Source organism: Narcine bancroftii, chromosome 1 (genome assembly GCF_036971445.1).
Source record: "Narcine bancroftii isolate sNarBan1 chromosome 1, sNarBan1.hap1, whole genome shotgun sequence".
Classification (NCBI taxonomy): Eukaryota; Metazoa; Chordata; class Chondrichthyes; order Torpediniformes; family Narcinidae; genus Narcine; species Narcine bancroftii.
The window spans coordinates 141,708,588-141,734,133 of record NC_091469.1 but is presented as its reverse complement, the minus strand read 5'-3'; the positions used below and the strand labels follow the sequence as shown (position 1 = coordinate 141,734,133).

The following is a 25,546-nucleotide window of genomic DNA, read 5'->3' as shown; positions in this document are numbered from 1 at the left end:
GTGCACTCTCGGGACCCTTGAGCCCAAACTCCTTCAGGGTAACGAGGTTAATCTGGTTCCCTGCCAAGAGAAAAAGAACCACACACGTCGCCCAAGACACAAGTGGTGAATTAAGAATTGTGAATGTGACTTGTGAGCAAACTGCTCTGCAGGTTGTGAGTGTATGTTCAAGGCTATCACCCACACTCAATCATCATTTCTGACCAATTGGTTGAAGCATCAACAGGTCTGTATAACCCATTTGAACTAAGTGAACAGGAGAGGTACCTGAATTATGATACCTGACCATTGACGACGGGGTTGACTACAGGATAGTCCTGCCAATTGCAAGTGTCAGTATGCAGATGAAAAAGATACCTTACAACCACTGAGAAAGGTTTGGCCCACACAAATATCTCAGAGGCTGGTAGTGGAAGGTTACATTCTGACATTTGAGTATAGTTTGGGCAGCTGGTTGTGGAACCAACCTGGTCTATTAAACCTATTCGGAAATGGTGTTTTACACCATTCACTTACAATACTTGACTATAAATTTTTCCTGCTAAGTGAAAGGGTCAGTTGGCAGATGATTTAGTCAGTACAGTATACCTTGCCAAAAGGAAATACCATCTGGGATCATTGGGAACTAAGGCTGGGTAATGGGTTAGGCTATCGATAAAAGCTGGGATAGGTACCCATGACAAACAATGTGGACATCAATCCTAACCATGGTAAACAAGATCGTATCCTGTCAGCGGTATTAACTAAGAAACTAGACCAGTAGGAGGGACGTGGAAAACCGGTACAATTGGCCAATGCTGAACTACTGTGGCAAAAAGACGCCTCTAAGAAATGAAAAATAGAGTTAGAGAATGGAAGGAGGAGGCTCAAAAAAAGTGGGGTGAGGAAAGGAATACGAATTGGAGGGTTAATGCAACTAGAAGAGGCCTAGCAGTTAGCGCTCAAAATGGACAACATAAGACAGGGCAGGTATTGCAATCAGAGTGCGTCTGGCATAACAACAGAAGAGGGATAAGGAAAATAAACAAGAACACTTAATGATTAATAAAATAACGAGAAAACAAAATGACATATGAGAAGAAAGAGGGGGACACAGTAAAAGCTCAACCAAAAACACTTTTCTCTGGCAGATCAAACTAGAAGGTGCTAAGTGGAGGCATCCAATTGTCAAAACAGAAACCCTGTAGAAGTCATTACATTAAATGGGATACTTAAAGACCACAAATTATCATTTCAGATTAAATCCCTGGTAGTTACTATTAAAATATTAATGAGCTTGAGAGAAAAAAAAAATCACACAATTTATAGTGTGGGAAAATGCAGACGCAAATGATTTATAAAAACGGGCGGGAGCAGATCGCAACAGGGTTTAAATATATAAAGTCCTGTCCGCTTTTACTCAAACCCAGACCTCCACCTTTGAGAGAGAGAGTGAGAGAGAGAGAGAGAGAGAGAGAGAGAGAAAGAAAGAGAGAGAGAGAGAGAGAGAGAGAGAGAGAGAGAGAGAGAGAGAGAGGAGAGAGAGAGAGAGAGAGAGAGAAAATCAAGGACATTCCAGACAGGAATCAGTTCTCTTCTACTGAGCCATATCCTAATGCCTGCCTGATCTCTTTAACTCAATAGTGCTAACTGACCACTACCTGTTAGACACGATCTAAAGGCTGCAATAAGTGTCCAGTCCCTGAATGGTATTGTTTCTGCTTTGAAGTGTTGGCCACCATTGTCAACTTCAAGAATCTATGATTACTATTTACAAATGTAAACTAGAAACCAGAAATCAGACAGACAGAGAATGGATACTGATGTGTACCGTGAGCAACCCTTCCAGACTTCTGTTGAATTTTTCTATGCCAGAAGGATATTCTTAACAATAAATCATTTCCCTGTCTTTAGGAAGAGGATATGCAAAATGTAAAACATAAGTTATAGCAATACCTTCAGAGAAATGTTATCCATTTGTATGCAGGAAAATGTCTTAAATATTGTACCCTGTGAATATTCTTTGAATGAGACCAAACAGTCCTAATGAGGTGACCTTGTCTACCCACCACTACAGACTGCTCATTCCCACTAGCATTATTCAAATAAAGCCTGTTTGAATTGTACTGTGTGGCTTGGTGGTACTTTTTGTATCTTGAGAGGTGCTCAACTTTAACACGCTGCAGGGCCCGCTGAGTGTCTCCTGCCATTTTGTGCATTTCCTACAATCGCAGCATCTGCAGCCTTTCTTGTTTCACATGTAAAAACATGGGACCTGGAGGCGAGAAATTATTCATATGTTCACGTGGCAGAGGGCCATGAGAAGTGGAAAGGCACTGCCCAAGGGGAGAAAAACTAGTCAGGACAGAAGGCCCATTCAAACTGCCATGTTAAATTGGGTTAATCGGGCAATTTGCCCGGTTAGCGCTCAGTTACACAGCAGTTAGGAAGGGTCTGACCCGGTCGGTCAACAATATCACAATCCAACCGGGTCCCTGACCTACATCAGAGGTAGTCAGGGAACCCAGTTAAACTTACCTAGGTCGCATCCACAGGCCATTTGAACAGGAAAATGGCCGACCCAGTTACTCTGGCGACAATAGCACTTGCGCACTGGCATCACTAAGTGCCTGCCGCATTCGGGGGTAGAGGGGGGTCACTGCCATGGGGCCTGGGGTGGCGGGATGAGTGAGGTCATTGCCATGGGGGGAGAGAGGTCGGGGTAAAGTGGGGGGGCCGTGAACTGCCGCTGCTGCGAACACCACTCCAGTTTGCAGTGACGGCTCAATGTTTGCAGCAGCGGACATTGCTGAGGTGGGAGGGATGTGCGATTGACAGGGTGGGTGTCAATTGACAGTGGGGGCAGCCACTGACAGTGGGGGAGGGTGACTGACTGGGAGCATTGGTGATTGACAGTGGGTGGTGTCTAACGGGGTGGCAGCCAGTGTTGGGGGGGGGCGCGGGAGACTTATCGATTGTTCTCGTGAGTGCATGAGCCATCACTTACTGTGTCATCACGACAGTGGAATCCCCTTTAAATCGACGGGTTGGCTTCCAGCACCTTTGCCCCAGTAATCGCACCTGGGTCCCAGGAGGGCTACCCAGATGCTGCAGTTTGAAAGAGGCTAATAAGAATTGGTTCAGTGGGAAAAGAACAAGTTGAAACAATGCATTTGCTTGAAAATTTCTGCTTGTGGAACAGGTTCTGGCAGTTAGACACAAACTTTTGAGAGTTGTTAACATGCGAAACACCCGCCCAATGTTGTATCAGCTGGTTACCTTACAGATAGCTTATGGAAAAGAAATGTAAAAATAAGAAAGTACTTTTTAAGCTGTACAAAGTTTTGCAGAAATTGCATAGCTTTCTACTTTAGTCGCTATTTTAATGAAGGAAGCCCAGCAAATAGTTTAAATGGGCTGAACAAATGAAGATAAATATTGATCAAGACACCAGGAAGAAGTCCTCTCTTTTTCTTTAAAAGTACGGAACTTAATTTTAAAGGAAGGCTTGTGGTTGAACCTTTCATCTATACGATGGCAGAAAGATTGGTGGAGAACTCCCTTGGAATATCAGCTCATATTTGCATGCAAAAAAACTCTGATCTCAAACTTTTATACCTTTTGACTCAGATATTGCTACCCATGAGAAGGGCAGCTGATAACCTACATCAGGACAACTAACTCCTACAGTACAAGGTGGTATTTACCAGTTACGCAGCAGTTAGAAAGGGTCTGAACTGGTCAACCCCATCAGAATCCAACCGGGTCCCTGACCTACCTCAAATGTAGTCAGGGAACCCAGTTAAACTTGCCTCGGTTGCGTCCACAGGTAAATTAAAAATGAAAATGGGCAACCCGCTTATTCAGGTGGCATCAGCGCTTGCGTGCGCCCATCACCGTGCAGCCAGCATCCGAGCATCCAGCAGTACATCTGGTGAATGCGTGACATGTCATTACAGGGACAGGACCCACCTTAAATCGCCTGGTGATTTAATGGGTCAATCCCCCTGCAATTTAAAGCATGCTTCCAGCACCTTCGCCTCAGTAATCGCACCTGGGTCCCAGGAGGGCTACCCAGGTGCTGCAGTTTAAAAGAGGCTACAGTTTTAGGTAAGATTAAGGGCTCAGTAACACAGTAATGTCAATGCAGAGATCTTCCTGTGGTATTTGTACTGACCTGGGCTGGTGAGAACTCCCCAGACTACTTTTCTTTTGATGGTACATTCTTCAGAACTTTTGATAAGATTTTTATGCTCAAATGGTTCAGTGCAATAACTGTCAACCGAGATATTTCTGGACATACTGTATTTACTTTAACTCTCTCCACAGCAGTGAGTTACTAATGTGTACTTATTGTTTTTGTGTGTGTGGGGGGAAGTGGGGGGGGAGTAGCTTAACATTAACATTGTTGTGCAAATGTGATTGGATGCCTGAACATTTTTAGACTAGGTTGTTAAATAGTGTATTTTGATTGGGAAAGCACTGCCAATGCGCATTCATATGCATGAGACTGGAAGTGCCAGCTCTAGTGTTGTATTTTGTAACATGTGTGAGCTCTGGCTCAGTAAATAAACTTACCAAGAACTCTTAATCACAATCAACCTTTAATTTCTGGTAACCTCAGCAGGGCTTCGTAATATTTCACTCGGTAAGAGAAGTAATCATTCTGGGTTGTAAACATTAATAGGCCCTTTCAAACTGTCGAGTAAAATGAGGTTAACCGGGCAATTTGCCCAGTAAGTGCCCCACTCAGGCGGCAGCTTGGAAGGGTCCAACCTGAACAGTGTGGTCCAATTCCAACTGGGTCCCTGACCTACCTCAGGGAGCCCAGTTAAACCTAATCAGGTTGCTTCCACCAGCAGCTTGAAAACGAAAATGGCCAACCTGGTTACTCCTGTGACGTCAGCGTTTGCGTGCATGCATCACAGGGAAAACCCTGTCTCCTGTGGAGGGGGGGGAGGAGGAGAGGAGAGGGGCTGCTGCCATGGAGGGGAGAGAGGTCGCTGCTGTTGGGGGTGGGGGAGATGGGGGGGGCCGCGAACTTGCGCTGCTGCGAATGCCACTGATAGCTCAACCTTTGCGGCAGCGGGACGTTGCTGAGAGGAGGTGCGATTGGCAAAGTGGGTGTTGATTGACGGTGCAGGTCCCACCTTAAATTGCTGGGTTGGTGATGTAATGGGTCAAATCCCCCTGAAGCTTAAAAGGCACCTTTTCCTGTTGGAATATAGGGGTTAATTAATCATAGAAAATATGTAGAATATATGCTTATGTACTATTCATTTTGTAGACATGAATCCAGTACTATGTAACAATTTAATATTTACCTCATGGTGAAGGGAAAGAGTAATGTAAGTAAGGGGCAGCCACAGTATGTAGCAAAGTTGGCTGATTACAGTAGGTTTAGAATTGCCTGCTCCCCAAATACAGAGAGAATAGGTAGGAAACAATTTAGTAGGAATGTTAAGGCAAAAGGAGGTGTTGATGAGCACAGGAGACGATGGCCAGACAAGAACAAAGAGAATCCTGACAGAGACTGTCAGAAACAAAGAGAATGGAAACTAACTCAAGTAAGAAGGCTAAGACAGAAGGAGGTGTTGAGTAGAACAGAAGAACATGGCCAAATGAGAACAAAGAAATAATTAGAAATATCTGGGGTATGAATTGATTTCTGATCAAAATAACAGGATATTCTGGCCTTGAGGATTAAGATGGGAGCTCTATACCCCAGATATCTTCAGAGCAGGAAATTACTTGTGATAAATCTTATGCAAGAAATCTAGCAAAGGAAGCCAACTTTTGTTCTGTATGATAAGGTTGAGCTATATAAACTGTAGAGACTGGACAGTAGAGGTCAGTCTTGGGGAATAGCTCACTGTGCAGGTGACCTATGAACTAACGACTGAACCAGAGCTCTGTTAAGCTTTGTTTTTGTGCTGCGTAATAAACTGATTGTTGAACCGAATACCTTCTCCTATCACTTCATTCAACGAGCACGCTGGACTCAGACAACACATAGACTAAATTGAGGGTAGGGTAAAGCCAGAGTCCGACATTCCCCAGTAATTGCACCTGGGTCCCAGTAGGGCTAACCAGATGCTGCAGCTTAAAAATGCCTACTGATTCAATATCAGAGAGACATCAGAGAGAGTGCAGTGTGATGTGCTTCCCATAGACTTGGCGAAACATGGACATTCCGAACGCTGCGCTGCAACCTAAGGACTACACCCTCCATTGTACTGACCAAACAGCAGTGACTGGAAAAACCAGGGGAGGTGGCGTCTGTGTCATCATCAATTCATCCTGGTGCACAAACGTCCTGCTCCCTGGACCTGGAACTTTTGGAGTTCAAGTGCCACCATTCTACCTGCCAAGGGAGCTCACTTCCATCATCCTGGTTACAGAGTATGTTCTGACCCAGGCTAACGTCAGGCAGGCACTGGAAGGACTGAACACTATGATAAACACCTATGAGACACCACATCCTGGTGCCAACCTGAAGAAGTCTCTGACAAACTACCATCAACACATCACTTGTGAGACCAGGAGAACCAACACACTCGACCACTGCTACACCACCATGAAGAATGCATATCGACCATACCACAACAAAACATCAGCAAGTCAGATCACCTGGCTGTACTCCTACTCCCGGCGTACAAGCAGAGACTGCTGAAGACCACACTACCAGTAGTGAAGATGACAGAAGTGTGCTCGGGGGAGGCGGAGGAGTGCCGGCAGGACTGCTTTAAATCGGTGGACTGGAATATATTCAAGAACTCATCCATAGACTTGAATGAATGTGCAACAAGTGTCACCGACTTCATCAAGACCTGGGTGGGTGAATGTGTGCCTGCGTGCATATGCCAACTATTCCCCAACCAGAAACCCTTGGTGAATCAGAGAATCCGCAGCCACTGAGGGAGAGAACAAGGACGTTTAAGGCCGGGTATCTAGATCTCTACAAGAAGACCAGTTACGACCTGTGGAAGGCCATCTCCGAAGCAAAGTGGCAATTCCAAAGGAGGATAGAGATAGAGGCAGATGCGCACCAGCTATGGCAGGGAGTGCAGGCCAATGCAGCCTACAAACCAAAGGTAAATACTATAGATGGCTGTGATGCTTCAATGCCCGATGAACTAAACACCTTCTTTGCCCATTTTGAAAAGAAGAATCAAACAGTGCCTACCAGAATTCCTGAAAAGGCTGATGACCCTGTGGTATCTGTCTCTGAGGGCCACATCAGAACATCATTCAAGAGGGTGAACCCTCGCAAGGTGTCAGGCCTGGATGGCATACCTGGTAGGGTACTGAAAACCTGCACCAACCAACTAGCTGGACATTTTCAACCTCTCATTATGACAGTCGGAGGTCCCAACCTGCTTCAAAATGGCATCAATCATCCCAATACCCAAGAAAACCAGTATGAGCTATCTCAATGTCTACTGCTCTATAGCACTAACTTCCATTGTGATTAAATGTTTTGAGAGGCTTGTCATGGCCAGAATTATCACGTACCTAAGCAAAGATCTTGACCCACTGCAGTCGACCTATCGTCACAATTGCTCCACAGCAGATGCAATATCACTGGCCCTCCACTCAGCTCTGGAACACCTCGAAAACTATAATTCATATATCGAATACAGCTGGGCCTCCGTGCCACCAACCCCCACCCCCCACAACTGGATCCTTGATTTTCTCATCGGAAGACAGTCAGTATGAATTGCAAACAATGTCTCCTCTTCACTGATCATCAATACAGGTACACCCCAAGGATGTATGTTCAGCCCACTGCTCTGCTCACTATACAGCCATGACTGTGTGGCCAGGCACAATTCCAATGCCATCTACAAGTTTTCCAATGACACTACAGTTGTCGGCAGAATCACAGATGGCAATGAGGAGGCATACAGGAGGAAGATAGCTCATTGAATGGTGCAATGATAACAACCTTGGGTTAGGAGATGATTGTGGACTTCAGGAAGAAGTCAGGGAACATGACCCAGTTCGCATCGAGGGCTCAGTAGTTGAAAGGGTCAAATTTCTAGATGTCAACATCTTCAAGGATCTGTCCTGGAGCCATCATGTAGATGTAATCACCAGAAAGGGCTGGCAGTGTTAGGCATCTGAGCAGATTTGGCATGCCACTGGAGACTCTTGTAAACTTCTACAGATGTACCATGGAGAGCATTCTGGCTGGTTGCATCACAGCCTGGTATGGAGGCGCCAACTCTTAAGTCAAGAATAAACTCCAGAGGGTTGTTAACTCGGCCTGCGACATCACAGGCACCACCTTTCACTCCATTGAGAACGTCTACACAAGGCAGTGTCTTAAGAAAGCAGCCTCTATCCTTATAGACCCCCACCACCCAGGCCATGCCCTCTTCACTCTGCTACCAACAGGATAAAGTTACAGGAGCCTAAAGACGAACACTCAATGGTGCAAGGACAGCTTCTTCCCTACTGCCATTAGATTCCTGAATGATCAATAATTTTATGAACCAGACACTCCCTTATTTCTCATGCAGTATTATTATTATTTTTTCTTACAGTGATGTAGTAAAATGGTATAAAATACTTGTACATGTATGAGGCTGGCGCGAAATACCAAATTTCAGACAATAAATTCTGATTCTAACTTAAAGCTGATTAAATTGCACAGAAATAAAGATATTTTAAGACCCTGTTAAACCACAAAAAACCTGTTTCAAAACAGATCATTCTGCTACAACAAAATGTTCGACTGCGCCATTCTTTGAAAACATTTATTGTACATTTTCCTTGATTTTAAACTCTTCAACAAATTACACTTCTAAAAACAATTCTTTCTAATTATACGTTTGTGGGGCATCTTGGATTATCTTACTTTAAAAAAAATGTTATTTATCATTTGCATCAATACAAAAAATGATTCAATAATACAGAAATTATTGTAAGTCATACAAAATGGTACAAAAAATTTTTTTTCTCCCCATCTCTCCTCCCCCCAAAAGAAAGAAAAGAAAAAGAGCACCTACTTCCAATATATATTATTAACATATATAATATTTGTTTACTTTTATTTATAATTTCTAATTGAGAGGGTGGGTAATTATAATTTCTAATTGAGAGGGTGGGTAAGGTGGAAGATGTGGATGGAATTTTATTTATAAAAACATAACATAACAATTACAGCACAGAAACAGGCCATTAGGCCCTTCTAGTCCGCACCGAACCAAACACCCCTTTCTAGTCCCACCTCCCTGCACAATGCCCATAACCCTCCATCTTCTTCTCATCCATATACCTGTCCAACCTTTTCTTAAATAATACAATTGACTCCGCCGCCACTATTTCTCCCGGAAGATCATTCCACACGGCTACCACTCTCTGAGTAAAGAAGTTCCCCCTCATGTTACCTCTAAACCTCTGCCCCTTAATTCTTAACTCATGTCCTCTTGTTTTAATCTTTCCTCCTCTTAACGGAAATAGTCTATCCACATCCATTCTGTCTATCCCTTTCATAATCTTAAATACTTCTATCAAATCCCCTCTCAACCTTCTACGCTCCAAAGAATAAAGACCTAATCTGTCCAATCTCTCCCTATACTCTAGATGCTTAAACCCAGGTAACATTCTGGTAAACCTTCTCTGCACTCTCTCCACTCTGTTTATATCCTTCAAATAATTAGGCGACCAGAACTGCACACAGAACTCCAAATTAGGCCACACCAACGTTTTATACAATCTCAACATCACCTCCCAACTCCTATATTCCATGCAATGATTGATAAAGGCCAGCATACTAAAAGCCTTCTTCACCACCCTATTCACGTGAGTTTCTACCTTCAGGGAACGATGTACCGTCACTCCTAAATCTTTCTGCTCTTCTGTATTCCTCAATGCTCTCCCATTTACCACGTATGTCCTATTCTGATTCTTCTTACCAAAATGAAGCACCTCACACTTATCAGCATTAAATTCCATCTGCCATTTTTCAGCCCACTTTTCTAAGCAGCCCAAATCCCTCTGCAATCCTTGAAAACCTTCTTCATTATCCACTATTCCACCTATCTTAGTATCGTCTGCATATTTACTAATCCAATTCACCACCCCATCATCTAGATCATTAATGTATATAATGAACAACAATGGGCCCAATACAGATCCTTGAGGCACACCACTGGTCACCGGCCTCCAACCTGACAGACAATTATCCACTACCACTAAACCATGTATGGTTTCCAAATTTCATGAAAATTTCCAATTCAATCTCTTAAACGACATGTTATTTTTTTCAATGCCATCTGTCTAATTGCACCACACGCTCAGTTTTCCACATTACCGCTATACACTTCTTTGCAGTCACTATAGCTATACTGTGGTGATACTACCACCAGCCTACTGCAGGGGGCGATCTCTGTACCTTCAAGAAGATCACCTCAGGGCTGACTCCACCTGGCCGGCTGTCAATCAGCCGACCTGAATGGACCCCCTAAGGGGCTTGACTCCACCTGGCCAGCTGTCAATCAGACCTGAGCCGGCCCCTCTTGAGCCAGTCACATGGGAGCCCCCGAAGCATGGTGTTCAGACTTTTACCTGAATAAAGCCTGTTGTACAGTCTTTTGAGTTTTGTGCTTGCTTCCTGCTTCCTCAGCACACCACATATATTTTAAAATGTTTCTTGATGTTTGTCCAATTTCAGTTTTATATCCTTTTCACATATATATATTCCCAAATAAAAATATTCTTGCATCTTTTTGTATCTTTATCTTACACAAATTGTTCCAAAATCGTACCACTTTCTCACAGGACCATACTGAATGTTAAAAAGTCCCTATTTCCTTGGTACATCGAAAACACTTAATTTATGTGGGAGTGTAATATAATTGATGAACAAAATTATACTGAACAATTTGATATCTAGCATTAACTGTATTTGTAACACTCTCTTGATGATCTTACTTGTTAAATTTCAATAGGAGCACATCTTACTTCCGTGTAAATGGTAAAGGTATAATCTCCAATAACGGAGTTGTTTGCCTGAACAGTTATTTCTGAATCAAGTACAAAGCAGACACTTCACAGATTGGCTTGTTTTACTTTATCCTGACAGATTAGATTTCTCAGCATATCAAGCTGCTTCTTGACTTCCTGACGAACTGAATGCCCCAGGAATGCAGAATGCTGTAGAAGGTGGCAAACATAGCCCTGCCCACCACCCTCCCTCTTGTGAGGCACTGCGTCAAGAAGGCAGTCAACTCAGAAAAGACCCCCATTACCCCGTTCACAACCTCTTCTCGCTGCTACCTTTGGGCAGAAGGTACAGAAGACCTAAAGACCAGCACCTCTAGGTTTCAAGAACAGTTTCTTTCCAACAGCTGACAGACTCTTGCTTCCCTTTGCCACACCAATCATGGACTATTCCGACCGCACAAAGGAATGCCTTCTTTTTGCACTCTGATAACTAGGAATAGTTATTATCCAAATATCTTTTGCATTTATTTTTAATTCAATTACATAGATGATCGTAATTGTTTTATCAGATATTTTTTTTAATTTTTGTTTAACAAAGCACCTGTTCAGCTGCAGCAAGTAAGAATTTTAGTGCATATGTACATTATACAATGTATATGACAATAAACACATTATCAAAAGAACACATTATCTTCTTATCTGGCAGTGTTCTTGCCCCGTTCAGTGATTTGATCATAATGAGCTTTGGTCACAGTACTGAGGTAACAATGTATTGTTGGAGATACATGAACAGGTAAATTGCTGACGCAGATTTTTTTTTAACTTGAGGAATTACTGTCACTTCTTTACTTTTCTCCCCCTGCCATCTGGTAGGAGGCACAGAAGTGCTCAGGTCCTTATGTCCAGATTAACCAACAGTTTTTTCCCCCAAAGCCATCAGGCTCCTGAATTCCCAGAACATATGGAGATAGAGTATCTTGGACTTTTATTGTATATGTCTTAATATTTTAACTATTTTTGTAAATCTGCTGTGTGGTCCTGGGGAAATGTTATCTCATCTTTACCGTGCAATGAATGGTATGAACGATAAATAAAGAAGATTTGACTTGACTTGTCTTTCAATTAACATAAAATATATCATAGCACCTGAAGAAGACCTGTGAAGTAATCCCTGTTACAAGGACCAACTCTCATCCTTTGAACAGCATTTCCAAAAAAAAATTATCCGGGGCAAACACAAGGCCCTTTCATATAGTCAAAAAACACGAGTGTAAAGGCAGAGATTCTCCGCCCTTACATCGGGAGACTTACCTCCATGAATGTGCCCTGGCCAGCTCCAAGGCACCGACTGCAATCCCTCTCGAGGGAAGGGTTAGCGGCGGAGCGCTGCGCTCCTCCATCCTGCATGAATGTACTGCCACTGCAAGTGGCTGGGTAGGCCCGCGACCCAGCTCACTCACCCCTCTTCCTCCATGACCTCCTTAGGACAGGGGAAGCTGGCGGGGGCCATCAGGTCCATAGGGGCCGCCGGGAACCGTCAGGGCAGGGGTAATTGGCGAGAGCTATCAGGGCAGGTCGGCCAGCAGGAGCTGACAGGGGGCAGCTAGAAGGAGCCGTCAGGGCAGGGGCAGCTAGCAGGAGCCATTAGGGCAGGGGGCGGCCAGCAGGAGCCATTAGGGCAGGGGTGGCCAGCAGGAGCCATTAGGGCAGAGGGCGGCCAGCAGGAGCCATTAGGGCAGGGGTGGCTAGCAGGAGCCATTAGGGCAGAGGCGGCTAGCAGGAGCCATTAGGGCAGGGTGGCTAGCAGGAGCCGTCAGGGCAGGGACGGCCAGCTGGAGCCATCAGGGCAGGGGGTGGCCAGCAGGAGGCTTTAGGGCAGGGGGCGGCCAGCAGGAGCCTTTAGGGCAGGGGTGGCCAGCAGGAGGCTTTAGGGCAGGGGGCGGCCAGCAGGAGCCTTTAGGGCAGGGGCGGCCAGCAGGAGCCATCAGGGCAGGGGCGGCCAGCAGGAGCTGTCAGGGCAGGGGCGGCCAGCTGGAGCCATGAGGGCAGGGGGCGGCCAGCAAGAGCCGTCAGGGCAGGGGTGGCCAGCAGGAGCCATTAGGGCAGGGGGCGGCCAGCAAGAGCCATCAGGGCAGGGGCGGCCAGCAGGACCCTTTAGGGCAGGGGTGGCCAGCAGGAGCCATCAGGGCAGGGGTGGCCAGCAGGAGCCGTCAGGGCAGGGGCGGCCAGCAGGAGCCGTCAGGGCAGGGGGAGGCCAGCAGGAGCCGTCAGGGGGTGGGCAGTGAGGGTTTTTGACAGCCCCGTTGGCTGCTTCAGGCTTTGGGGCTGTTCATCAGCACCAGCAGGTCAAAATGCAGCAGAGCAAAGGCTCTTTTCCCTGCCCATAATCCTCCATGTAGCTGGAACCACTCTGTATTTAGGGCAGGGGTGGCTAGCAGGAGCCATTAGGGCAGGGGGCGGCCAGCAGGAGCCGTCAGGGCAGGGGCGGAGTGGTTCCAGCTGCATGGAGGATTATGGGTAGGAAAGACGGCCATTGCTCTGCCGCCTATTTATGACATGCGGTGCCTTGGCAATGGTCATCCCACTTACAGTGACTCTGGACGACGCACCAAGGCGCTGGTCTGCATTAAAGCAGCACCGGCGCCTTGGACTGCTCCATGAACAGGGACTTTTCAAATTTTTTCCACCTCTGCAGCTGGCCTTGAAACAGAGGCCCAGCATGAAAATACCTGCTGGAGAAATTCTGTGGGTCAAGCAGCACCAGTGGGAGAAGAATGCTCGCTGTTTCAAACCAAAACTTTCCATTTTCTCCCACAGATGCTGCTTGATCCACTGAGTTCCTCCATCAGGCTGCTTCACCTCAGATTCCAGCATCATCAGTCTTCTGTGTACAGTAAAATCCCTAAGAAAAGTAAACATGAAAGTCTGCAGCCACCGTGGTTGAAGTAAAAACGTAACGCTGGAGAAACTCAACAGGTCAAACAGTGTATAGCGAAGATAAAGGCAGAAACCAACATTCTGAGCCCCTTCAACGAGGTATGGAACCTATCCCTCTCCCCTTACCATTTTGTTTGGGTGCTTTCCAACATTTTTCCCTGGAGGAAAAAAGTTAGTCAATGTTTCAGGTCGAGGCTTTGCATCAGGACTGAATGTGTAGAAGGAAGACAGCCAATATAATAAGGTATGAGGGAGGGGTGATAGGTAGAACCAGATGAGGTGGAAAATGATGCATAGAAGAAGCCAGGTTTTGGGGGTGGGGTGCAGATGAGAGACAAAGGCTCGTGGACGACAGGCGGAAATAGATCAGGAATAAAATGGGGCAGATGGGCAGGGCTGGGGGGAAGGGAGAGACAGAGACTAAAAGACAATAAGTAAAATCAGATAAGGAGGAGTTGTTGGGAAGCTGGATAGGGATAGGAGAGACCTTGGGAGAAAAAAACCCCAGGTTGGATACTTGTGTGGGTGGAGGATGGATGAAAATGGGAAAATGGGGATAGGAGGAGACAGGAAAAGAGGAAGAATGTAATTAGCTCAGAAGAAGAGAAAGTGGAATACTTACCTGAAATTGGAAAATTCAATATTCCTGCCTTGGGGCTATAAACTGTCCAGTGGAATACGAGGCATTGTTCCTCTAGTTGAGGCCAGCATCTATAGCCTCTTGCATCTGAACTGAGAGGAGGCATCATGCAAAAAGATTTATGGGTGGCATGGCTAGCGCAACACTAATAGCACCAGTGACCAAGGTTCGAATCCAGCACTGTCTCTAAGGAGTTTGTATGTTCTCCTGCCATCTGCGTGGGTTTCCTCTGGGTTCTCTGATTTCTTTCTGCCCTTCAAAATGTACAGGGGTTATATGTTAATTGGTGTGTTTGTGGGGTACAGGCTTATGGCTGGAAGGGCCTGTTACCGTGCTGTTAAGTCTAAACTTATAAATTTAAAATACCTATCTTTCTGGAGCTTCCAACAAACAGGTTGAGAAAAGGGAAAAGAATCTCATTTGTTACAACAATAAATGGCACATGATGCTTCATGACACGCTTTTGTGTCACCTATGGACAAGGCCTATTTAATGGCATTTAGACATCTGAATAATTGAGACTCCACCAGAATGCAGCTCAATGTGCTCAGGGCACACCAAGAGAGTCCTGGAAAGTAGAAAACCAGATTGCAAGTGAACATTTCAAAAAGCCTGCACGGTGCCAATCTTCAATCTTCTGGTCACCGAGCCAGGAGTCTATGGGAACAGGACTAAGCAGTCAGTAGAAGAAGGACTAATGCAACTGTGGCTAGGGATTTAAGTGGGTCTCCACAATGTGTGGAGTGCAGGGAATGGGAACGAAGACCTCCTCCCTCTCTCGGATGACAGCGAGGAAGGAAGGACATGTGGTTAGTAACACGGTAATGTCAAGTCATAATTCTCCCGGTGGCATTTGTACTGACCTTGAAGAATTCCCCAGAATGCATTTCTCTTGCTGGTAGATTCTTCAAAACTTTCTAAAAGTCTCTTACTTCCGGATAGTTTAGTGCAATGACTGTGAACTGAGGTACTTCCGGACATACTTACTTTGACTTCCTTGGCAGCAGAGTTTGTTGTCGGTGCATGTTTGTGTGGGAGGGAGTGGCTTAATGTTAACGTGGTTTTGCAAATACGATTGGATGCCCAGGTATTTTTAGCCCAGGCCTGTTCCAGGGAGTATTTTGGTCGGGAAGGCAGTGCGGACGTGTAATCACGTCAGGTTACATGATACTGGAAGTCACAGGCTTCAGTATTGTCATGTGAAAGGCCAATTCTGGATATATTTAACACTGCATATATTTAATGCTTGAAACTAACACTGAACCCTCAATAATGATGAACACCCGATGAAATTCAGTTGAGCTTCTGAATATTTCACACAGGAAAATTTAAATAAATAATCATTCTGTCAAAACTTAAAGCAGCTTAAATTACATAAAATACAGAGCCTTTAAAGCCCCTATTAATCCAGAAGGGCAGCACAGTTAGTGCAGTAGTTAGTACAATGCTATTACAACACCAGTTGGAAGACTACACAAAAGAGTCTGGAAAAACAACCAACTGAAAAACCTCACAAAGATTAGTGTATACAGAGCCGTTGTCATACCCACACTCCTGTTCTGCTCCGAATCATGGGTCCTCTACCGGCATCACCTACGGCTCCTAGAACGCTTCCACCAGCGTTGTCTCCGCTCCATCCTCAACATTCATTGGAGCGACTTCAACTCCAACATCGAAGTACTCGAGATGGCAGAGGCCGACAGCATCGAATCCACGCTGCTGAAGATCAAACTGCGCTGGGTAGGTCACGTCTCCAGAATGGAGGACCATCGCCTTCCCAAGATCGTGTTATATGGCGAGCTCTCCACTGGCCACCGAGACAGAGGTGCACCAATGAAGAGGTACAAGGACTGCCTAAAGAAAGCTCTGGGTGCCTGCCACATTGACCACCGCTAGTGGGCTGATATCACCTCAAACCGTGCATCTTGGCGCCTCACAGTTTGGCGGGCAGCAACCTCCTTTGAAGAAGACCCCAGAGCCCACATCACTGTCAAAAGACAAAGGAGGAAAAACCCAACACCCAACCCCAACCTACCAATTTTCCCTTGCAACCGCTGCAACCGTGTCTTGCCTGTTCCGCATCGGATTTGTCAGCCACAAACGAGCCTGCAGCTGATGTGGACTTTACCCCTCCATAAATCTTCATCCGCGAAGCCAAGCCAAAGAAGATTACAACACTAGTGGCCTAGGTTCAAATTTGGCGCTTTCTGTAAAGGGTTTGTACATTCTCACTGTAACCTGCGCGGGTTTCCTCCGGGAGCTCCGGCTTCCTCCCACCTACCAAAGATGTATGGGATTAGTAAATGAATTGATCACATGGTGCATTTGGATGGTGCGGGCTTTTGGGCAAGAAGGGCTTGTTATCATGTTGTATTTTAAATGAAACTAAAAAAAAATATGTTTTGAAACAGGAGCACAAAATGTGCATTGAAGCCATTCCTTTTGTTGTCAGACTTGCCCTTCAGTTAACATTTCTGAAAAACAGATTATTTGGACAATTTGATGTTGCCGTTCTTTGGAGCTTACAGTTCAAAAATTACTTTCAAGTTATCAAAATACTTCATTGACTGTAAAGCACCAGGTTATTCCAAAAAGGATGAGAATGTTTCTATGTAAATATTGTTATCCAGAATTCAAGCAACCAGTAAAAAGAAAATCACGGAAAATAAATAGGTGAAAAATACAGAAGTTTAAAATTAGTGCTTCCTTGTGGTCAGTTTTCCAATCATGCAACAGGCAATATCAAGCAACCAGCAAATTCAATTATCCGGCATCTGCCAATCCTTTTATATGCCAGATACTGGGGGGGGGGGGGGGGGTGGGCAGGGGGCGGGGGTTTACTGTACTCCACTTGCGATTCACACTTGTCAATCCTCCACCTTCTCCACAGCAGGGAGAGAACCAATACAAATGAGAGGCACAATAAGTGCTGGAGAAATTCAGCAGGTCATGGAGCAACCTAAGGAAGTATAGGGTAACCAACCTTTTGGACCCAAGCCAGAAATTCAACTCCCGCATCTGTAGATGTTCTTGTTTAACTTCTAGAGTAATAGCTCTACCAAAGTAGGCTACAGCCCACTGATATAAACATTGGATCTTCCAATTTCAGCTAGGCCTCACTTCCTTTCTTTTCATAACCTTCAGATCCATTTCTGGTTCTCCAATTTTTCTCACCTTTCCTATGCCCCGAATCACTCATGTTTCACACCCTCCCTCACCTGCTTCAATCCACCTACTATCCACATTTTCCAACCACCAGATCTCCCTCCTCAACTGGCTCCATCTGTCATTCTCTCTCTCTCTCTCTCTTAATAGTTTCCGATATCACCTTCATTGATGATCAGCTTCAACCATTGGTAGCTTTATCCTCCTGCTTGTCACCCTCCAGAAGCTTCTACACCTTCACCCTCCTTGCACCCCCAAACCCATCCCCATCTGCCTTCTGTTTTGTTGTCTGCTTCCACCTGGGTTCTGTTTCCCTAAAACCATTCCTTCCCTTCCACAGTCCATCCATCACCTCATGTCCCTTTCTCCTTCTCCTCTTTATATTGGCAACCATCCCACTCCATTCTCTGTCCTGATGCAGGGCTTCGACCCAAAACATCATCAATTCTTTTGCCTCCCACAGACGATTTGTAGATCTATCTTCCAAGGCAGATGTGTACAGCAATTCATTTATTCCCCACACAATTAAAGCACGGAATAATCTTCACCCTACCACACTCACACAACCAGACCCAATTACAGGCAGCTCTTTGTCATAAATCTCCTCCTTAAGCACACCCTCCGCCACCTCCAGTTTAAATTCCATATGAAATATTTTAGAGGATCAAGAACCAAGAACAGTTTGGTTTTTGCTCCGGATTCCAGCATCTGCAGTCTCTTGTGTTTCTGGAACACACCTCATTTTCCTCTCAGACGCACTGTGAACTGCGTTTGGCGGTCACAGGTCTTGAACAAGTCAGGAACTACCTAGCTGCAGCTCAAATTCCAATTCCAAAATTAATGAATGGAAATAGGGTGCCAGCTCCCAAAACAAGCAGCTGCAAGCTCATTCGGCCATCGAGCATTGCAGCACAGAAACAGGCCCTTCTACCCAAACTATTATTCTGCCTCGTCCCACTGACCTGCACCCAGTCCATTTCCCTCCATACCCCTCCCATCGACGTACCTGTCCAAGTTTTTCTTAAATGTTAAAATTGAGCCCGCATTCACCACTTCAGCTGGCAACTCGTTCCACTCATTCTCTGTGCGAATAAATTTCCCTTAATTTTCCTCCAAATTTCTCCCCTTTCACCCTTAGCCCATGTCCTCTGGTTTGTAACTTGCCGAACCTCAAGGAAAAGAGCCTGCTTGCATTTACACTTCTTTTTTTCTTCTTCTTTGGCTTGGCTTCGCGGACGAAGATTTATGGAGGGGGTAAAAGTCCACGTCAGCTGCAGGCTCGTTTGTGGCTGACAAGTCCGATGCGGGACAGGCAGACACGGTTGCAGCGGCTGCAGGGGAAAATTGGTTGGTTGGGGTTGGGTGTTGGGTTTTTCCTCCTTTGCCTTTTGTCAGTGAGGTGGGCTCTGCGGTCTTCTTCAAAGGAGGTTGCTGCCCGCCAAACTGTGAGGCGCCAAGATGCACGGTTTGAGGCGATATCAGCCCACTGGCAGTGGTCAATGTGGCAGGCACCAAGAGATTTCTTTAGGCAGTCCTTGTACCTTTTCTTTGGTGCACCTCTGTCACGGTGGCCAGTGGAGAGCTCGCCATATAACACGATCTTGGGAAGGCGATGGTCCTCCATTCTGGAGACGTGACCCACCCAGCGCAGCTGGATCTTCAGCAGCGTGGACTCGATGCTGTCGACCTCTGCCATCTCGAGTACTTCGACGTTAGGGATGAAAGCGCTCCAATGGATGTTGAGGATGGAGCGGAGACAACGCTGGTGGAAGCGTTCTAGGAGCCGTAGGTGATGCCGGTAGAGTACCCATGATTCGGAGCCGAACAGGAGTGTGGGTATGACAACGGCTCTGTATACGCTTATCTTTGTGAGGTTTTTCAGTTGGTTGTTTTTCCAGACTCTTTTGTGTAGTCTTCCAAAGGCGCTATTTCATCAGATGCAAGGATCGACAATGAGATAGACAACAGACTCGCCAAGGCAAATAGCGCCTTTGTATTTACACTTCTATACTCATTGTAATTGTAATATACCTCTATCAAATCTCCTCTCATTCTTCTACACTCCAGGGAATAAAGCCCTATCCTGTTTAACCTTTGCCTGTAACTCAGTTCCTCAAATCCCGATGACATCGTAGTATATCTTCTCTGCACATTTTCTAAATTTAAATGTTGACATACAGCACAGTAGCAGGCCTTTTTGGCCCACGAGCACATGCCACCTAATCACATCCAATTGACCTATTACCCCCAGAGTGTTTTGAACAGTAGGAAGAAAGCACAGCATCCGGAGAAAACCTACACAAACGTGGGGTGAACATAAAATCTCCTTACAGACTGTGGTGTGCCGTTAGACAGAATCAGACACACACAAGGAAAAGACGGAACAATAGGGTTTAATCCACAAAAACCTCCACAGAGCCAGGCGGCCTGTGGCTGCAGCAACTCAGTGTGAGGCCTCGGGAGGCCCATGCAGGCTTATAGCCCAGAGGGTGATTGACACCCGACCAGGTATGGCTTGATCCATGCAGGCCGACTGATTGGCAGCCATCCAGGTGTTGTCCTGTAACAGCATTGTGGCTAACCACTACGTGAACCATGCTGCCCTTTCAATTTTATTGATATCTTTTTTTACATCTCTCATATTTTATTATGTGACCCTCACGTACAAGGGCGAGAGACTTCGAAAGACAAGGAAGCCAAAGGGTTTCTTCCACTGACATTATTGTGGCTTTGTGAAACCTGGAACACAGTGATGAGGAAACGCATTTCACTAAACAACGCAAATGTTCCAGCTTCACTTCCACACATTGGTTCCTGGGTTACAATACTGGTAAACTAAATGTTGGGCTTCCATCAGGATAGAGTCATGAAGAGAGAGACATCAGACTAATGGTTGAATCCTAACAGAGATATTTCATGAGAAATAAATCCAACATGATGGACGGCAGGGGTTGGCTCACTGGTCAAATAGAGTTGGTTAGAATCCCTGAAGTTTCCATTTAAAATCACAATTTATATACAAGTATGAGCATACAATGAAAACAAAAGTATTATGATTCGGTGAACTAAAAATCTCACAGGAATAATTAAATTGATTTTATAGATGTACTCACCAAAGTAAGACTAAACTATTTTCTAAAGGGACTAACTGGTTTTTTTAAATCTTGACAACACTTAATTAACCAAGTTACATCTCTCAGCAAGGTAATGATGGGCAAGGCTTAAAAGGAAATATTCTATAGGAACATAGGAAGTAGGAACAGGAGTAGGCCAAAAATGGCCCATCGAGCCTGCTCCGCCATTCAATACGATCATGGCTGATCTAATTTATGACCTAACTCCACCTACCTGCCTTCTCCCCATATCCCCTAATTCCTCTATCATGTAAAAATTTATCTAACCAAATTTTAAATATGTTTAATGAGGCAGCCTCAACCACTTCCCTGGATAGAGAATTCCAAACATTCACTACTCTCTGGGAAAAAAACTATTTTTCCTCATCTCTGTCCTAAATCGACTCCCCCGAATCTTGAGATTGTGTCCTCTCGTTTTAGTTTCCCCGGCCAGCTCAAAAAACCTTCCTACATCTATCCTATCCATACCCTTCATAATCCTATATGTTCTATAAGATCTCCTCTCATTCTTCTGAACTCGAGCGAATACAATTCTAGATGATTTAATCTTTCATCATAAGTCAACCCCTTCATCCCAGGGATCAACCTAGTAAACCTCCTCTGGACCGTCTCCAAAGCCAGTATATCCTTCCTCAAATATGGAGACCAGAACTGGACACCGTACTCCAGGTGCGGTCTCACCAGTACCTTATACAGTTGCAACGTTACCTCCCTACTCCTGAATTCAATTCCTCTAGCGATGAAGGCCTTCTTAATAACCTGCTGCACCTGCAACCTAACTTTTTGCGATTCGTGCACAAGCCCTCCCAAGTCCCTCTGCACAACAGCAGGCAGTAGTTTTTCACCATTTATCACTTTGTGCAATAAATCTTCTCTTAATTACTCATAATTTTGGTCTTTTTTGTACTTCCATGATAGACACAACTTGTCTTATGGTTGAAAATTTTACATAGGACTTGTGCAACTGGGAAATTTCTACAGATCATTAGTAGATCTCCAACATGGAAATTTGATCATACTGGACATATTTCCTTGGTCTATTGATTCCATAATTCCTTCACAGAGCAATCCCATTTGACAATCAGTTTTCCTTGAAGTAAAATTTGAACGTCTGCGGACGCTGTGGTTGAAGTAAAAGCACAATGCTGGAGAAACTCAGCAGGTGAAACTCAGCAGATATAAAAATACGTAACAAACGTTTCAGGACTGAGCCCTTCATCAAGGTATGGAAAATATTTGCAGGTGCCTGAATAAAAAGGTAAGGGGGAGGCATGGTGGGGGGGGAGGGGGAGGCACATGGTAGCAAAGGTAGGAGGTAATAGGTGGAGAAGGGAGGGAAGGCACGGCAGCAAGTAAGGATAGGAGGGATGGCTAGGAAAATGGAGAGGGAAGGGGATATGGAGAGTTGAGGGAAAGAAGGCAGGGGGAAGGGAATGGAGGGAGAAAGGAGAACGGGTTAGACTTCCACCCTTCCTTCCCTTCCCGATGTCTTCTACCTCCAGATCCTACCACTCATCTATTCACCAGCTGTCAACCCAATCTTGGGATGTGGGAGGAAGCCATTGTACCGTGTGGTCAATAGGAGATAATTCAAACCCCACCGAGATCACATCAGAAACCAGGATCAATCCTGGATCATTGGAACTGTGAGACACCAGCTCTATCAGCTGCAACATTCTGCTATTCCATTTAGTGAAACCAATCAAACCGTATGCCACCCCAAATTAAATCTATTTCCAACATCTCCTGATAAAAAAACGACATGACTGTTTCTAAAACAAAAGTTTGAATTCAGTTAAATGAAATCAGAAAGCACATGGGAACAGCTGCAAAAATGCCTGACAAATTCCTTTGAAATGCCAGATCATTTGCTTGACATGTCCAGAAAACTCAAGTAATCTAATAAAGAATAAAATTTTATAGATAAAAATCAATAAACTTTTCCATCCCACTTCATAAATCTCATGAATAATTTATCTAGGTCAGGAATTGTGAATTCCCTGGGAGCTTAAGTTTTACCATAGTCTATTCTTAAATTTTGAAACTTCCTTCTAATTTATTTCCTAAAAACTAGAGCCAATCAAGGGATAAAGATGGGAGGTGAGAAGCCCAGAAAGTTTCCGTTTTAAATCGACATTTATGAAGTTAGATCAATAAAGCATGTAACACATTGATGAAAATTCATAAATGTTAAATTCTGTGCACAGTATAAGAATTGCCTGATGCCAGTGAACTTGGAGGAATGGGAAGTGAGATTGGACTGTGATTCAAATAACTTTTCTGAACTTATACATATTACTGACACGTGCACTTAGAATTAGAGGGGGTTAAGTTAATAGTAATAAGTTAAAGTTTGATCCTCTGTATGATCTTACTAACATGTATGTCAAGCAGTATCAGCCAGCTCCCCACCATGACTACCAGCCCCCCCACATCTCCATCGGGCACACAAAACTCAAAACAGTCAACCAGTTTACCTATCTCGGCTGCACCATTTCATCAGATGCAAGGATAGACAACGAGATAGACAACAGACTCGCCAAGGCAAATAGCGCCTTTGGAAGACTACACAAAGGAGTCTGGAAAAACAACCAACTGAAAAACCTCACAAAGATAAGCGTATACAGAGCCGTTGTCATACCCACACTCCTGTTAGGCTCCGAATCATGGGTCCTCTACCGGCATCACCTATGGCTCCTAGAACGCTTCCACCAGCGTTGTCTCCGCTCCATCCTCAAAATTCATTGGAGCGACTTCATTCCTAACATCAAAGTACTCGAGATGGCAGAGGTCGACAGCATCGAGTCCACGCTGCTGAAGATCCAGCTGCGCTGGGTGGGTCACGTCTCCAGAATGGAGGACCATCGCCTTCCCAAGATCGTGTTATATGGCGAGCTCTCCACTGGCCACCGTGACAGAGGTGCACCAAAGAAGAGGTACAAGGACTGCCTAAAGAAATCTCTTGGTGCCTGCCACATTGACCACCGCCAGTGGGCTGATATCGCCTCAAACCGTGCATCTTGGCGCCTCACAGTTCGGCGGGCAGCAACGTCCTTTGAAGAATACCGCAGAGCCCACCTCACTGACAAAAGACAAAGGAGGAAAAACCCAACACCCAACCCCAACCAACCAATTTTCCCCTGCAACCGCTGCAACCGTGTCTGCCTGTCCCGCATCGGACTTGTCAGCCACAATCGAGCCTGCAGCTGACGTGGACTTTTACCCCCTCCATAAATCTTCGTCCGCGAAGCCAAGCCAAAGAAGAAAATCAGTGGGAGGGGAGAGAATTCTCAATGTTTCCAGTGTAAACCCTTTATCAAGACTGACATTAGAGAGAGGAAATAGCCAGGAGGAGAGGATGGGGGATGAGAGGAAGAGGCCATTTGGGGACTGGTGAAAAAGGAGGGCTAAAGGATGACAGACAAATAGAGAGGTCAGGGGTAGGGTGGGAAACAGAGGCAGATGATTGATTGCTTCCAGACAGTGTGAGAATACAGAAGAGATTGATGTGGGACTTCAACCAGAAACATTCGTAATCCCCCCCCTCCCCCACTGACACTACTCAACCCACTGAGTTCCTCCAGAGGAAAACTAATCGAAGTAGGTGATCTACTGATTGGAATGTTAGTGCTTTTGCTTTACCCTAATTATGAGAAGAACAGGAACATAGAAAAAAGGGACATGGAAAACTGTCAGAACACATATATTCAATCAATCATTTTGTTACGGGCCCAGCATCAATAGAAATTCACCAAGACTAATGGTTCCTTAAACAAAAGTCATTTTTAATTTTCTTTAAACATAAAAAAAAGGATCAGCTTTAACATATTACTATTAACTTAACCCCCTCTAATTCTAAGCGCATGTGTCAGTAATGTGTGTATAAGTTCAGAAAAGTTCTTTGATTCACAGTCTAATCTCACTTCCCACTCCTCCAAGTTCACTGGTATCAGACAATTCTTATACTGTGCACAGAATTTAACATTTATGAATTTTCACCAGGCTCTGTTGCTTAAAGGTCATTGGTTACCACTCAGGAAGGTTCTTGTTGGTTTCAGAATGAGATTTGTTGCTCGTTGGACACACTGGAGTGCAAATCAAAGCTCTCATGACTGGAGGGAGAACATATGCTTTTATTAGCTTATAGCAAAGGGTAGGCTCTTACAAGGGTCTTCAGTAGGGCTCTGGGTTTAGGCGGGAAACGTGGGTTATATATAGATAGATGGGAAAGCGCCTGGGGGAGGAGCCAGCCACCTGCACAACCCATCACCAGTGAATTTCAGTTCACTGCACACACACAAATTGATTCCCTCCGATCTGCCACTTCAGTGTCTTGCCAAAGAAACGCCCCATCAGGGTTTTCCAAATGATAACCTCTTCTTCTGCAGGTCACCACAGAGTTTGATTTGTTTCCCTTATTTCAGGTGAAACACTCTAGCCAGCCATTTCCTCTTGTACGGACCACAAGAGTTTTCAACAGGCTGAACTCAGAACTCGCAACCTGTCTTCAAAATGGGGTTTCAACAAGCTGCCAGCTTGCCATGACTGCAGAAACCAGTTCTCTCTCTCTCTCTCTCTCTCTCTCTCTCTCTCACTTAGAGAAGGCCTGTTTGGACGCTTCTCTCTCTCTGCTTGCAAAACCACATGACCTTCTCAGAACAGCAAACTGCAACCAGACAGATTGCGGCACTGGACTCAAACTTCTGAGCCCGTTCATCTATTGCTTTCAAAACAATAA

At 45.1% G+C, this 25,546-nt stretch overlaps 1 protein-coding gene across 7 annotated transcripts in view; it reads right to left on the bottom strand.

Moving 5' to 3' along the window:
* Positions 1-25,546, bottom strand: part of asb5b (ankyrin repeat and SOCS box containing 5b) — a 155,870-nt gene that overhangs the window by 41,522 nt on the left and 88,802 nt on the right. The window contains exon 1 of one of the 7 annotated variants that reach the window (XM_069940846.1): positions 4,157-4,328. The exons of 5 other annotated variants lie outside the window; for them this stretch is intronic. In XM_069940846.1, the coding sequence (XP_069796947.1) occupies positions 4,157-4,280 (124 nt within the window). In that variant the 5' untranslated portion in view covers positions 4,281-4,328. Of the gene's footprint in view, positions 1-4,156; positions 4,329-25,546 lie in introns of those variants that run through there. One more of the 7 variants, XM_069940855.1, reaches the window with a different exon arrangement.